Source organism: Rhea pennata, chromosome 2 (assembly GCF_028389875.1).
Source record: "Rhea pennata isolate bPtePen1 chromosome 2, bPtePen1.pri, whole genome shotgun sequence".
NCBI lineage: Eukaryota > Metazoa > Chordata > Aves > Rheiformes > Rheidae > Rhea > Rhea pennata.
The window spans coordinates 125,316,104-125,333,141 of NC_084664.1; the positions used below are offsets into that span (position 1 = coordinate 125,316,104).

The following is a 17,038-nucleotide window of genomic DNA, read 5'->3' on the forward strand; positions in this document are numbered from 1 at the left end:
TCATTGGCCAAAAACTTCAGAATCCAAATAGTACAATTTTAGGCACAAGCAAGTTTGTTCTTGGTGTCAGTACTTAGTGGAGCATATCACAGAGACCCCAAAGCAGGACGTATACTTGGTATTGCCACAGCACTGCTCCCCAGGGAATGACCTGTGCCCCAGACATTCCTTCTGCCCCAAACATCCTTTATTAAGACTCTAACCAAGACCACCTGTGGAAAAGTACATTTTAATAGTTTTAGAGTATCATAGGAGAGACCCAACTTTTTCTCAGAAAGAGAAAGACAAAAAAAAAAAGAAAAGCTAAGCTGATCTGCCTGATATAAAGTGTCAAATATTCATGGAGAAGGGAAGACTGGAAGAGTAAATGTACTTACTGCTGTAGACTGGAAGGCCTATCCTATACCTTCAAGTCCAAACCTCTGATATCTTGGACAAACATGCATAAATTCTCTACACTCAAATTCTACACTCAAAATCCATTCTAAAAACTAGTTTATTCTTTCTGGGAATCTAATCCAGAACTTGATTCTTCTGATGGTAAAAACTTTCTTCTCGTATCCAACTTAAACTTTTATCTTAAAGTCACCATTTAGTCCTCAGATTGCCAGTGTTATGGTCATTCAGCTAACCTACCTGTCAAGATCTGTCCCTGTTTGTAATGGACCTACACTGTAATTAACATCTTTTGGATTCAGTAGCAACCATAATACTTATTTCTATACAACTTAGCTAAGAACTACCATACTGAATTACAGCCCACAGGAGAACAAGGGAAAAGAGGTCTCTACCAAATATAAGAATCATATTCAAAGGACAGAATGCATATTTAACTAAATAATTATTAAAAGCAGTAATATTTCAAAAATGATAAATAATTAAAACTTTGTCTCCAAAAGATAACACAACTACATAAATAAGACAAAATGTCAATACAGGCAGCTAGAAAAGAAATGGGAATCTGGAATGGAGTCATTTAACATCAACCTCTGTGCTAGTCAGACATAGTTTTTCTGTGCTTCTCTTCTAAATTAGAAGACAACTGCTAAGCTATTGAACACACAGTAATGAAGATGTTTCAAATCTTTACTGACTTAATTACTTTCTCTTGGTTGTGCTGCATGTTTCTCACCAGCAAACAATTTGATCAGGCTAAATTTACATTGCTGGCAACAATCAACACCACTACAACCACCAACCTGCAAACAGAATTTGCATGTAAAATCTTTTTTCTTTGTGAGTATCAGAGAAACAGAAGTGGTGAAGCCTAATTAACTAAGTTAAAAAGTGCAATCTGTCTAATTGTGAAAAAGAAATCCAATACCATTAAGAATAACTCTGGGTCAGACGCTGAAGATTTTTCAGTAGTTTTACAAACTTCATAATCTAGTTTATTTTTAAAGTAACATCTTTATTCAGATAAAGGATTTCCTATATGTTGCTGGTGGGAGGAGGGGAAATGTTCCTCAGAGATTGTGAAAAACCTCAAATCCTTAGCTGGCCTGAGAATGAAAGTTTCTTCATACCATTGACTAGGTTCAAATAGCTATACTGTAAAGTGAAATGCAGAAGATGGAGAGAGGTTCTCTATATTCCACATAGCATCAAATTCTGTAACTGCTTTGAAACAGCCTTTCAGGCTTCCTCATAAAAATGACAATCTTATCATTTAGATTTCATTGTTGAGTTACTATTTGCAAAAGCCTCAAAAAAAGAACCACAAAAAGTACAAGTTTTATGACTGCCCAAATCAGTGTCAAGGAAGACAATTTTGCACCTGGAAGTATTATTATATTACTTTTGAGATTATGGAAAAGCTAGTCACAGTTCCATAGATATTATGACTGAATTTTGCGAAAAAAAAGAAAAAAAGAAAAAAGAAAGAAAGAAAAAGAAAAAAAGCAAGGATTCAACTTCTTTACTTTTTCAAGCCAATGGATAAACATTATTCTTCCAGAAAACCACTAAAAATTTACCAATATATCTCATAATTCACCCAAATAAATAATCTATAAATGAATTCTTAAAGGATATATCACACAGAATCACACAGAATCAGTAAGGTTGGAAGAGACTTCTGGAGATCATCTAGTACAACCTCCCAAGGATTTCCTGGTGCTGGTTCCACTGGGGCTTGACCCCAGCACCTTCTGCATGTAAAGCAGATGTGATAATCACTACACACATATCAGTATCAGACTTCATCATCATTCAAAAGAAATCACACTCCTCAAAACTTTTCTATACACTCAACAGTTTCTAGCAAGACTTTACCACAACAAAGTAAGAGGTAGCTAAGCAAAGATGCTAGTGATTTTTTAATTTTATTGTCCTGACTATCCACATCACAAGTCAGGCCAATACAGAATCATAGAATGGTTGAAGTTGGAAGGGACCTCTGGAGATCATCTAGTCCAACCTCCCTGCTCAAGCAGGATCACCGAGAGCATGTTAGAGAGGGTTGCATCCAGGCAGGCCTTGAAGATCTCTAGAGAAGGAGACTCCACAACCTCTCTGGGCAACCTGTTCCAGTGCTCCGTCACTCTCACACAGTGAAGAACTTTTTCCTCATGTTTAGAAGTAATTTCCTGTGTTTCCGTTCGTACCCATTGCCTCTTGTTCTGTTGCATGACACCACCGGAAAGAATCCAGCCCCATCCTCTTGACACTTTCCCTTAAGATTCATGTAGACATTGATAAGATCCCCCCTCAGTCTTCTCTTCTCTAGGCTAAACAGGCCCCAGCTCTCGCAGTCTTTCCTCATAGGGCAGGTGCTCCGGTCCTCTAATCATCTTCATAGCCCTACGCTGGACTCTCTCCAGTAGCTCCATGTCTCTCTTGTATTTGGAAGCCCAGAACTGGACACAGTACTTGAGACGAGGCCTCCTCAGGGCTGAGTAGAGGGGCAGGATCACCTCCTTCAACCTGCTGACAACACTCTTCTAGTACACCCCGGGATACCATTGGCCTTCTTGGCCACAAGGGCACATGCTGGCTCATGGTCATCTTACTGTCCATCAGGACAGCAACTCCACCACCTTTCCTAAAAGCACGTAGTTGTCCATGACAACATCCTAGTCATGCAAGCTATTCCACCATGTCTCCATAACTGCAACGAGATAATGGCCCTGCAACCACACACAGATCTCCAGTTCCTCCTGTTTATTCTCCATGCTGCGTGCATTGGTGTACAGGCACTTCAGAGAGGTAGTTGGACATACAGGTTTTTCAGGAGAGGTGCAAGAGATCCCCCATAGCCATGTCTCGTATGCACATCCCCGGCTGCATGGACCTGCTGGAGGCCTCCCAACTTGAGATGTATTCTGTTGACTACCCTGTCTTTATACCTCTCCCCTTCCCCCATCCTACCTGGTTTAAAGCCCTCTTTACCAGATTGGCCAACCTGTTGGCAGACACATGTGCCTCGTTTAGCGAGGTGGATCCCATCTCTCCTCATCTGTTACTGATCTACAGACAGGGTTCCATAATCATAGAAACCAACTCCAGCAGTGCAGCCGGTTGTTAACTTGGAAAATCCGTCTACTCCTTCTCCTATCCTTCTCCCTCACTGGTAGGATTGAGAAGAAGATCACCTGGGCTCCCAGATCCTTGACTACATGCCCAGAGTTCTGAAATCCTGTTTTCATTGTTTCCAATTTATCCTTGGTATCATTAACACCCACATGAAAGAGCAACAGAGCGTAGTAGTCAGACGTGTGGATGAGCTTTGACAGCTTTTCGATGACATCTTGTATACAAGCCCCTGGCAGACAGCAAACCTCTCTAGACAAGTGGTCAGGTTGGCAGATAGGTGCCTCCATCCCCTGCAGCATGGAATCACCCACAACAATCACTCATCGCTTCTTCTGAGTGTTTCCGCAAGGCACAACTATCGGCCCAGTTGCTTCCCTTGAAGCCATGCCCAGGTCCTCCTCATCTTGGAGTGCACTAAACCAGTTCTTCAACTGCAAGTCCAAGTCTTCAGGAGGAGTAGGGGCCTTAAAAAGACCTCTGTTTTTAAGTAGGGCAGAACCAAAATGGTCTCATTGTTTTACATACCAGAGTTTTATTATTTAAATGTGTCTATAATATAACAGAAGCTGAACTTGCACAAAGAGTTCTCATCAATGGATGACTCAGTTGCAGTGTCACAGGCAACCAATTGTTTTATTCCCACTTGTCCATATTCTCTTCTCCCACTGGGCCTAGTTCTTTACACTTGCTCCCTTCAATACTTTCTTCTGCTACTGTAGCAATGGAGCAATTGTAAGATGGTCATCAGATGGTCATATCAGGAGCATGCAAAGTATTCCTTTACACAGAAAGGATGGTTTATAGACTGTATCTTGATTGACTTTTGTTACTACCTAGACTACAGGATATAGGATTCCATGTGAACAAAGTCAGGATTACTGTACTTGACTTGATCGAGTGTATTTCTAGAGAATAATTGATTTCACTTTAATATTTTTCTTTGGAGCAATTATCCAAATGTTAATAGATTTTGCTGCGGTAGTTACTTTACTAGATTCTCCATGCCAAACACCTACACTGGCTAGCAACCGGCAGAACAACAATGAAGCATCTGCTTTTCTGTTTTTCCTCTTCACATTATGTCAGATAGTGATTTCTCAAGCTGTACTTCCTTTCCGAAATTGGTAGAGTTTGCCAGAAAACAAGTATAAAAATCAATTACTACATGTTCTCATCAGACCTTAGAAGACTGGAAGAATCCTTAATTTTCCTACTATTGTGATTGGACAGAGCTACAATGACCAGTATCGACACATGGTAAATTTTGGTGAATATAAACTTTTTCTTACTGACTTCTTGCAAAACTAGGTCTTGGAGATTATTAACTGATTAGAGCTCTAAGTCACAATGCTGTAAGAGTGCTGTATCTCATTACAGCCATACGAATACGAATGAAGACCCTAACCAGACTGCATGTATGATAAGCAAGGTCAGTGAACATTAGAACATAAAGTTAAGAAAAATATTTGGATTTTAAAATCAGGCCTACTCATTGAAAAAACAGAACAACAAAGTCTTGTCTTGTTCAATTGATAGAAATCTCTTTCCAAAAGTAGCTGAGCTCATCTAGGCCCAATATTGCTGTGACCAAAGCTTGTTGTACAACTGATTCATCACATAGGTCTTCTCAAATAAATACTCACAAGGAAGCTTTTTTCCAGATAGAAAGTACTAATAAAAAAAAGTGCAGGCAGATAGAGTAAATAAATATTACATTTGTGATTAGGACAGAAGTGCACTGACACAAATGTAACAGAAAGAAACATATACAGTATTCACTGAATATGACTGGCTTTAAAATTGCTTTTGTTATAATACTGCTTAGAATTTAACAGAGTTTAAGTAGTCCAGTGTTTTGACAAAACACTAGGGAAATATACTTTCATAAGATACTTTCATAAGATTTATGAAAAAACTTCTCTGGAAGACGGAAATGGGCCAGTGTTTGGCAAATAGGCAAAGGAAGTAGAAAAAGGATACTGAAATTTTCCACTTATCCACTTGAACCCACTAAGATGTGCTTGGATGAGATGACTTAATGTCCTTCTTTCTCCTCTTTCCCCTTCTCCACTGCTTTTATCTCTTTTCCATCTGTTCTGTTTTTAAAATCTGCCTAAAACTGCTAGAGAAATCTGTCATGGGTGTTTTCATCAGATTGAAGGATTAAAAAACAGATGTGACTTTACTGCAATCCTTTGCACGTTTTTCTTCAGCTTGTGTACAAGAAGTGTATTCAAAAAGGTACTTTCCTCAGATACACTGAGATGCAAGAGTGGTCTATGATCGCATCTTTATTATTTTACTTTGTACCTACTAGATTATTTTGTATACCAGAAATTCTGTCTGTATGTGCAAATCCTTAATGACACTTTTACTAAAATACACAGCTGCATGTGAAGATTATTTCACATATTACACTATGTAATCCATATCTGAAGTTGATGCAAGTACTCAGATATTTTTAGTACCATTATTATTATTAAAAAAAAGATGCTCAGCCTCTAAGAAAAGAGCAACATTTCTTATATCCTATTCTCTACAAATTAAATAAATATGGCCTGCACAATCAGATCAGATGTTTAACAATTCTGATAATCTGTTTGTTATCAAGTAGACATTTCCTTTTCTGTAGGCATTAGTAAAACAACCCTGAGGCAGTTAACCATAGTTTTTATGGGAAAACAATTTAGGAAATATTATTATTTTATTTTCTTTAAAATGTAATTTAACAGTTTAGAAAGGAAAAAAGCCAGAACCATGAGTCTTGGATCTTATTCAACAATGCACCAAAGAACAACCATCATCCAATGCACTTCTGTGTGCATGTCATGGACACATGTCATGGAAACTGGGTTGAAAAGCAGAACTCAGAGAGGTAAACTCAGGAATGTTGGTTTATTACCCACCTCAGTTTCTGGTTATACTGCTTGACTTTTTCTAGTGAGGCTGCATTAATCTGAGCTTGAAATTCTTCTACTGAGACACTGTCTCTGTAATAATATCCTTCCATGCTCTCCAGTGCTATGAAAAGAAAGAGGAGAAGAGAAGAAATCAGTATTAAATATTTAGTATTCACTTTCTTTGCAGCCTACCGAACTACTTTTTAACCTTGGGGCTGCGACCTCACTGTGGATTGCTGAGCTGTTTCTGTACATCATCAAACTCATACAGATCTTTCTTTCAGATTGCATTTATAATAAAAACCATATTTCTTGCCCTGTGTAAAACACAAAGGCAAAAGCTAGCGTCAGTTCTGTTGCTCTAATTAAAGTACTTCTGCCCTGTGCTAAAAGCCATGTAAATGTGCTTTTAGTTCTGATATAACCCTGGAAAAATTCAGTAAAATGAATGAGGGTAGAGGAAAGAAAGGTTTAATATATCAGCTATTTTCACAGACAGAGATGTGTCTGATAATGGGAATGGCTTAATACTTCTCTGGATCACGTAAAGCAAAATGAAAAACTAGCATAATATTTTTAAATGCCCTATAATTTTCTTTCTAGGGATCAGACATGTTTCTAGAGTCAAACACTCAACCTTGTCTGTCTTTGTTGCATTTATTTTACCAAAGGAAAGATGAATATTACTGCAGGAAGTCATGAAGAAAACAAAGATTAAAGGTTACTGTTCTTCTCATAAAATCATCTTCACAGAAATTAAAAGGAGGGAAAAATGAATACACAACCCCTCCACTTCAGCATGCTCTTCCTAGCAACAGATTAAGAAAAAATAAATTTTATTAGTAATTAAAATAATTAAATTTAATTTAGACACTGAAGAACGCACAATCTTTTCTTTACCCAAGTCACATCAAGTCTCTGAAAGAACAAAGAAATTCAGACCTGAAAAACCAAGATCTTTGCATAATCAGAGGTTATTAAGAAATTAACCTTATAATAAGTTGGAAACAGGATGTTGGCAAAACAGTTTCTTCAGGGAGGAGCAAAAGGATTTTAAAATTAGACCCTGATCAGAAAATACCCTCTCAGAAAATACAAGAAATAAACAGAGCTGTGATGGAAACATGCTGCAGTCTTAAACCTTCAGCTGCACATAGAATATTAATTCTGCTTGTACTACTTAATATGACCAGTTGATAAATAATGCATTGGTTGTGAAAGAACATGCAAATTTCACTTCCCTTGTGTGCTTTCAAGGTTTTTAATTCTGCTTCTGTACAAAAAACATTCATTTTCAACAGTCAGACTTACTTCCTAACTTCCTTGGTGCTAAGTTGCAGCAGAGGGCCCACAAAGAAATCCACTGGACTCCTTTTATGACAGCATGTTAGCAAAAACACACAGTAGATCATCTATACTGCTTGTTTTGCTGGCATAAATCCAGGGTTATCCAATGAGATCACCCCCAAACTGGAAACTCGGTCATATGTGGGGACTGACTGGAGCACGCCGTTCTACCTCCACAGGCACTACAGGGCCACAGGGCTCTTGCTTGCGGCCCTAGCACGGAATCCCAGAACATGGTTTGGCTCTCCACTTTTTTGAAAGGTATAATGTATTTCTGCCCTACATATTGAAAAAATCTTTCATACGAAAAACTTCCATACAAACTAAAACATGTCCGACATGCAAGAGCAGGGCCACCATTTAGAGGGACCTAGACAAGCTGGAGGAATGACAGGAGCATTATGAAACTAATCAAGAACAAATGCCAAGTCCAGTATCTGGGAAGGAAGAGCCCCAGGCACCTGTACAGGCTGGGGGTGGACTGGCTGCAGAGTAGCTTTGCTGAGAAGGATCTGGGGGGCATCTTACACAGTGAGCTGAACATGAACCTGCTGTGTGCCCTGGCAGCCAAGAAGGCCAACAGCATCCCGGGCTGTGTCAGCAGCAGCATAGCCAGTAGACTGATGATGACTAATTATTCTCCTTTGCTCAGCACTTGTTAAATAGCACCTAGAATACTGTGTCCAGTTTGAGGCCCCACAGTGAAAGAAAGATGTTGATCGACTGGAACAAGCTTATTAAAGAGCCACAAAGATAGTCAGGGAATGAAGCATGTGCTCTGTGAGGAAAGGCTGAGGAACTCGGGCTTGTTTAGCCTGCAGAAGAGATGGCTTTGTGGGAACCTAATAGCCATTTGCCAGTAACTAGCAGGAGATCAAGAAGACATAGCCAGGCTGGTAATGGTAAATGGTAGCAGTGCAAGAGACAATGGACATAAATTGGATCAAGAGGGTCTCCAACTGGATATCAGGGAAAAGCTTTTTCACCATGAAGCCTCAGACATTATGCAGTCTCCACCCTTGAGGGTTTTCAAGACCCTACTGGATACCCTGAGTAACATGGTCTGATCTCACAGATGACCTTGCTTTGAGCAGGCGGTTGGACTAGAGACTCCTGAGGTCCCCTCCAATCCAAATTATTCTATCATTCTATGAAAAAATAAAAAAATAAACAACATACATGGATTCATTAAGAAGCTAAATGTTAATCTTAAATACAACGAATTTTAATTTTAAATAAAGGATTTTTAAATTAATTAAATTGATTTATTGCCAAAATCTCAATTCTAATGTAAGAAAAACAGAAGTCTGAATGCCAATAGCAACATCTTGACATTCTAAGACACTGATCCTGCAGATGAGCATCCTTTTGAATGCATACCTTCAAGCACATGGTTGTACAGATCTGGTTTTGCAAGAGGAAGGATAGATAAGACAGCCTAGGTAAAGATTCCAAAATTAAAAAAAAAATGTTTACAATTCTAATTCTGCAAATATATACACATGTTTCATTTTAGGCATGGGGCTATTCAGAGCATGACAGCATGAGTATACTGTAGGATCACGTGTAAAGGACAATACACTCACTACACAAAAAGAGTAACACAAAAATGTAGGTAGTAGCAGTAGACCTGCACTGATTTGTGACTTCTACAAACTATTCCAAAACCATGAATTTCTAAGTCTTCCATTTGAAAATGTCATAAACCACTTCATTTTTAAGTAGAGAAGAGCTTAGCTCTGTTAAACTTGGAAAGCAAGGAGTCAACTCAGTGGGGAATGGTAGCATTTATAGATGATTTCTCTCTTCAGAGCTAATAAACTTCAGTTAAAAAGGGGATCTGAGTTAGTTTGATGGCAGCTCATACAAATCTTGGAGAAATGTAGTATAATCTAGAATCCCAATTCACTCATTAATGAGGAAAAAAAGAAGGAAATTAAATACTAGGTTTTCTTATCAAGGACTTCTTATTCTTGGGGTCTAATAGATTATTTTTAAGAGGGATCCTTGAAAAGTAAAGAAATTTGATATGATAAAGCAAGAAGGTAAAGAACTTTTAAATTGTTGAAAATTATTAAACAAGCAATTTTAATATTTGCCCTTTCCTTTAGCTCACTACAGAGATGCTTGTCAAATATTTTGGGCCTCTGGAAACAGAAATGAAAAACAAATCCTGAAAAATAAATTCTGCAGCACACTGAATCCTTCCCTCTTCCCCAAGAGAATCTGAACAATGAGTATTTCAAGATTTCATTTGAACCAAAGTATTTTCTGTTCTCTTTCATGAGCTTTTATTGTTGTCTTCTCTACTGAAATACGTCTACTGCTCAGTGCTCTCATTTTCCTCTATGGCTGAACGCAATCTATCCAAAAGAAAAATCCATTGAAGTCTGTTTAAGTATATTAAATTCAGACTTCAGAGATATTATTTTAAAAATTCATGTGTTTTAAGTTACGTTATTTCTTCATGTATCTTATTTTTCACTATTTCCTTTTTACATCCTACTTACATACATCAAACCCTCCTCAAATCTTTGTATATATGTCTGACTTCTGCCTATTTCACATAGACACTGGAAACTTACTGCAAGATACTGAGTACTGTCAGCTCCCTCTGAAATCGAAGGCAGCTCAAGGCAATCTGCACCTTGCAGGAGGCATTCACTATTTCAGTGAATCAAACTCCATGTTCCTGATGACTATAATGACACTGCAGCCAATGCAGGCTGCCTGCAATTTATGAACAGTCTGAGCATCAGTGCTGTTCATCACTTTGGTAATGTTTGCAGTTTCATATCTACAAAAGCCTGAAAAAAGTTACTTAAATCTTCATAACATTTTAAAGAGACAGAATTTCCAGCTCTTATATTTGAAGTAACTGGAAAAGGGGTGGAAAAGGAGTTAATATTGCATTATTTGGAAAGCAAAATACCTTTCAAGGACTGACAGCTGTCCCCTAACGTGCACACAGAACAAAAATAATAATGATAAAGAGCATTTATTCTTTAGCATCAGAATCATATAACAGGTATAAACTTAGAAATATATAGCCATACCTCTGTTTTTCATTTTAAAAATTCTGTATTTCTTAAATTCCCATCTTAATTCAAAATTGGCATTAGAAATCCAAGTTAAACAGCATATTTAAATACAAGCACTATGTCCTTAAAGTTAAGAAGAAATTAATCAGAGTGAGTAACTAGGACTCTAGTGAGATTTAACTTTATAAATCAGGTTACCTTGTGAAAAAAGTACTGGATGAATTTTAAATCCTCCTCCATTCTTTAGCCTTTGAGGAAGCTGTTCAAAATGGTAAGTATCAAGATAGAAGTAAACCTTCAGTGTTTGCCGACTGCCATCTGCTTGGTATGTTATTGGAACATCTAAGAATATAGTAGATGTTAAAATTTCATTAAAAGCAATGCCATTTCCTTTTCCAGAAACTATTACACTTAAAATTCACATAGATTAACACAGATATCATTCAAACACTGCATGATATCTAAAACTAACACATGGACTATTTTATATTATACTCAGTGTTTCTGTGGTCACTTCTGGCTTACCCATTTTCAGGAAGCAGAAAAACAGCATAAAGCACCAACTGCTGCAAAAATACTAATCAAGTAACGTACGCTGGCAATGCCCTAATTTTATTTTCCAATAAAACTGAAGAAACATCTACATACAGTTGGTTTCAAACTGCTGGGAGGGTAGCTTCATATGCCTTCCTCATGTGGATGATGTATAAGGTCAATGTGACACATACTACTGTCCTCTCCACAAAGTATCTCCCCACATTTTTCTGGCAGAGGGCACAAAGAGTATACAGTAGCTGCCAGTATTTATTATTAAAATCAGGACTCAGCTCAGAAAACAAATGTATTGTGATAGAATATATACAATTTTATAAGAGTACAGCTCATTACACTTGACAGGCTAAATACCATAATACATCAATTTGCTTAGAGTGCAACTAGCAGTATCATTTTGCAATTACAATGATTCATCAGTATACATTTTGGGTATTACACAAGGTGATTAACATGTAGTGACAATTAACAAAAGTTGATGAAAATGTTCTGTTTAGCTAAATCTCTCAGAGGAAGAGAAGCCAGTCTAATTCAATTTAAGCTTTGCGTGTATTTCCTGTTTAAGTATCTTTCACAAAAATGAGTCTCAGAGTCAAAAAGAGTAACAATAAAAGCCAGCAATTTGTATTAATAATATTATTATGTAGTTTTTACACTGCGTGCATGAATTACTTTTATCTAAAAAGAAAGGATGTCAAAGGAATATTTTTCAGGTTTTTGCTTATACTGATCATATAGAACCATAAAAGGAAAAAATAAATTTGTCAGTGAAAGCTGCCTGTCTCGGAACCATACAATCTGGATGATTGTGGTGGCAGCTTTAAACTAAAGCAAAAACAGTTTATTGCAATTCTAGAGCACATGGGATTTCCATTTATCTCTAATCTAACATAGACACTTCAGCTGGGAGGTACAGCAGTTTGAACAGTTTGTAACATAGGCATATAATCTGATCCCCATTAGGAAGCTCTCTCAAACCTCCAGCTCTGTATTGTTACCTGGTTTGGCAGGGCTTCTTTCTAAAATGGAAACATTTAAAATGAACAGACGCCTTATTTGACCTATACATAAGTAAAAATGGTCTTATATAGGCCAGTTCATACCTCACTACCAGCCCTGCAGTTACAACCCTGCCAGCACCCTAAGGGTAGCGCACGCTACTGAATTCCCTAGGAGCATAGGCAACTTCTCACAGGTAGTTTTGTGGAGGAGCTTTTTTTTCTTCCAGTTTTACTTATTGCAGAAGTTTTCTTATGTGTGGTCTCAGTCTAGCAAGGGAGTTGTTTTAAAGAAGTTTGATGTTAATCAGATATTCCTTCCTCTTTTCCCAGGGAGAACCATGAGACTTAGGAAAAAATGTGGAGTTTCTTGCTCATTATACAAAATTCACTCTAGGAAGATCTCCACTGATCAAAAAAACATTAAAAAAAAAAAAAGTAATGGGTGAAAATGAGTGAAGGGTATGAACAGCAGACTGTGAAGACTGTCCCTTCCTGAGATTAGGCTAAGCCCTAGGAGGAAAGGCTCAACATGTCTCTGATTGTCTCTTCCACCAGGTCTCAGAGGAAGCAGTTGCACAATTTAAAGCTATCTTAATAGCATTTGCCTCTTTCTAAACTCTTCGAAGAACTTTGTGTTTCAGAAAGGAAGAGTAACATTAAAGCACATATGGTTTCAGAGCTTCTCTCTCTCATCTCAGCCCCATTTCTCTATTAAGGCCTTCAAGTTTGTTTTACACATTACTCTTCAATAACAGCTAGATATTCCAGGGACTTTCCTGATGCAGTCACATGATCCCAGTTGAAACTTCATTAAAACAAAAACTTTTTCCCTCAGAGGCTACAAAGTTACCAGATAATGACTCTGCATTGTGACTGATGTTAGCTGTACATTAAGAAATCTAGGGACATTAGGAGAGCTAAGGAACTATTAATATTCCATAACCCAAATCATGTATCATTTCCAAACTAGGATATAAACTGTGGGAGATAATGTTATGAGAAAAAAACACAAAAATATATAGCATGTTTCTGAGAAGTAAAACTCATATTCATTTTAATTACTCACTTGCAACTAGTGGTTCTGGCTCTGATTGTCTGAAGTAAAAAGTAACTTTTTCCAAGTCAAACAGTGCAACCAATGTATCTTCTAGCATTGCTTGCTCATCAGCCTAAAAAAGGCAACAAATCATATGAGAGCAGGACATAAAAAACTATGGAATGTTGCACAATATTTCACTGATGCAGTGTATAACTTAATTAACTCCTACATAACAGAAATACTTTTGTTTCTAGTGGTTTTCCACTTGCCATTTTACTGCTAGTCCAAGATTATTAAAGTGAATGTTATCATTTCACACAGTAATTTAATAGGTAATTATAGTTACCAAGACTTATGGCTTTTAATCAAACAAGAATGTAATTATTTTTAATGTAAGATAGTAGGCTTAAGCAGCTTGTCTTTGATAACAAGCCTAGCTTGCAAACTAACACAGATAAAATTTGAAAAACAAAAATTCATCTTTTTAGGAAATTTTTTAGAAATGCCAGTGCTTCAGTATTTCATTTATAAACAGATTGGAATTCATCACATCTATTGAAAGCATCAGTAATTGAATCAGTAGCACAAAAGTAGTGCAGATCAGAACAATTTGCATCTACATCTAACAAAACTGTAGACAGAAATCAAGTAGTAGAAATGCCAGTGTTCTGGTTTGCCCACATCATTCTGTTTGTGTAAAATCAAAGAAACGGACAATCCAGCCTAATTTATCATAAAAACTTCAAGAAGTAAATTACTAACTTCTCAGAACACTTTACTGAACATTTAAAAAAAAAAGGAAACTCATCTAAAATACGGTTATCTTGAGTTAAATATGCAGAACAATTATAGTAGAAATCAATAATCACTTAAAGTAATTGTATTCCCTATAACCCCCTCAATACATTAAGCTAGCAAGAGCCAAATGTAAGTCTGAAGCACGTATTTTCCCCACTTAAGAACTGAAACAGTAGAAAGGCAAAGAAAAATAAACTAGTTGCCTATAAAATGAGAATAAACTATAGCTTACTGAATTATAGAAAGGAAAAAAATGTGATTTTCCCTGATCTGTAGAGTGAAATAGTATTCTCCTTTGCATTTCTGAAAAAGCAACTCTGCTTGAAGTATTTTGTCTCTTGGTTCAATTTATTAGGTCTCTAAGGATAGGTCAGTGTTTTATCAGCAAAATAGTTTGAAAAATATTCAGTAACATGGGAAATCTTTGCAGAACTGCTCATTCTTTATTGAACTCTGGCCATAGTGAGTGCAATTTCCTTCAAATGCCCTTGTTTAAAATAACATGGATCATTTGTAACCAAAATGGTGCTGAGGAGGTATTGAAAAAGTTACCTTTAAATACTTTTCCCTTAGATGAGAAGAGTTATCACTGAAGTAATTCAGAACTCCTATGCAAATATATCTACAGAACTCACTAAAGTTAATTGTGCTTTAAATTCAATGATGCATACTGCTGGTCTCATATTGAACAAAAATAGGTGATTTTCATTACAAAGAAATTCTCCAAAAGCTTGGAAGAAAAGATAGAAGTATGCAATATTCTCAAGACAACAGTTACTTTGCGATAACATTATAACTAACACATGGCAAAACACAGAGAGGCACCATTCTTTAACTCCAAGAGTGCAAACATCAGGACACACTTGTGCTTGTGTTTATAAAAAGCATCCAAGTCTCAAGACATGAGCAGTAGCTTCTCTGACTATATCTTCTTCGCATACTTCTCGTGTAGATGAACAGCCCTCCTCCTTCTCATAGGCACTGACTTCAGCTGTTTTTAAGCTGCACATCATCTTGTCCTCAAACATCCTGTCCCACACATGCCTAGGTAGCTACCTCAGTAGCCTGTGAGGTAGCTGCTCACATGAACTCAGTCAGTGCTCTGCAACAATACCACAGAATAATATTTTATACAATATTAATTTAGAAATATTTTTATTTTTATTGATCTCTTCTGTTTTAAAATTTATGGGAAGGCTTGTCAGCAACTGGCTGCTGAGACACAATAGGCAGCCAAAGACGACTATTGTAATTTCCACATTAGGATCCTTACCAGGTTGGGTGACAGCAGTGACTGGAAATGAAGGAGAACACCTGCATTAGCAATCTGTTCTAACCACCTTCTGCTAGCCTCCAGAGTCTCCATTTCATATTCTTTGCTGTTGTCAAACATCTGACTTAAGGCCACCATTAGTTGCTCTGAAAAAGCACAGACTGTGGCCACGAGACTCTGACAGAAGACCATGTCTCGCCTCAGTTGTATCTCACTATCTGCAATAGGTGAAATAAAAGAAGAAAAGCAAAACAGAAAAGGAGCAGAAGATTAATTAACAGTAAAGTAACTGGGATGGATTTTTTTTCTTTACATTTAAATGACTTGTTTTCCAGACAAGTAAATCACAGGTTTACAGACTAATGTTATTTCCAGTAAGCAGCACTCCACAAACAAAACTGTGTAATTTTCCATATTAAAAGACTATTTTATAATTCTAAAAATATATAGAAATGCATTTAAAATCTGAAATTTAAAGTACTACTTTATAAACATGCATGTTTATACTGTTTATTTTAATGTACTTGCCATCAGTTCTGTGTACTTTGGATGTTAAAAAGTAATGGATGTGAGTTAGATAGCTTTGCTGTACTGCAAGAACCAGCTAGGCACAAAAACATTTACTTTCCACAGGAAAGCAAGGACAGTCAGAAGCTTAAAATATGGCTAGGTCACCTAGTGAGCTCTATAGCACCCTATTAGCTGCATAGAGCTGGTGAAGACTGCTTGGTGTAAACTGCAGACAAGGAACATGAGTGTTGCCAACCAAACACAATCTATCTAAGTTGAAATATAAAAAATAAGTACACAGCAGCACCACACATACAGGGAGCAGCAGAGGTTTATGGAGTCCGGAAAGTCCAAGACAGGTCCAGAGGTAGAAGACACTGGAACCATTAGTAGCTGATTTAAAATAGATTGCCCAAGGATTAGGTAACCTATCCATTTATTCCAAAGGGCACGGGCATATGATTAGCTAAAAGTCAACAGAGTTAGAAAGGGAAACAGAAAAAAAAAAAAAAAAAAAAAAAACACAGGGAACAGGTAACTGAAGTCCTGGGACATTCAGTTGCTTGGGGAAACAGCCTGCTTAGCAGGCTGAGAACCAGAATCTGGCTAGTAGTAGATCTTCCTTCAAAACTCATCCTTGAGGCGCTGTCACCAAGGCTCCTTGATTGTTTACTCTTTCATTAGCACACAGAATCTAGTGCATCATGCTTAATGAGCAACTACTTAATTAGCTACATGCATGTCCTTTCATAACACCAGGGCTCTGAAGGCTGATAAAGGAGTTAAGTACATCTGCAGGCATTTGCTTCCCACAGAATAAGAGGATGCATACTTGAAACAACCAAAAGTAAATCACCACAATATCAATGTCCTCACATTAAAATGAGTTCAAAATCTAGATCCTAATTTTATTACTCTGACCTTTTCAATTCTCAAAAAATAAAAAGCATGTATTTTTACCACTCTGTGCTCTCTTTGGTAGAAATATATATGTCAAAAGGGCTGTTAACAGATTTTTTTCTGATACATTGATGTTGCAAATA

The 17,038-nt window shown here is 37.1% G+C and overlaps 1 protein-coding gene across 1 annotated transcript in view; it reads right to left on the reverse strand.

Annotated features, from left to right (window-relative positions):
- The window catches only part of PREX2 (phosphatidylinositol-3,4,5-trisphosphate dependent Rac exchange factor 2), a 175,106-nt gene that overhangs the window by 39,815 nt on the left and 118,253 nt on the right, over window positions 1–17,038 (reverse strand). The window contains exons 32-35 of the mRNA XM_062568190.1: window positions 15,486–15,703; window positions 13,442–13,544; window positions 11,021–11,164; window positions 6,441–6,555 (exon numbers count right to left, since the gene is read on the reverse strand). Coding sequence (XP_062424174.1) covers window positions 6,441–6,555; window positions 11,021–11,164; window positions 13,442–13,544; window positions 15,486–15,703 — 580 coding nt within the window. The remainder of the gene's footprint in view (window positions 1–6,440; window positions 6,556–11,020; window positions 11,165–13,441; window positions 13,545–15,485; window positions 15,704–17,038) is intronic.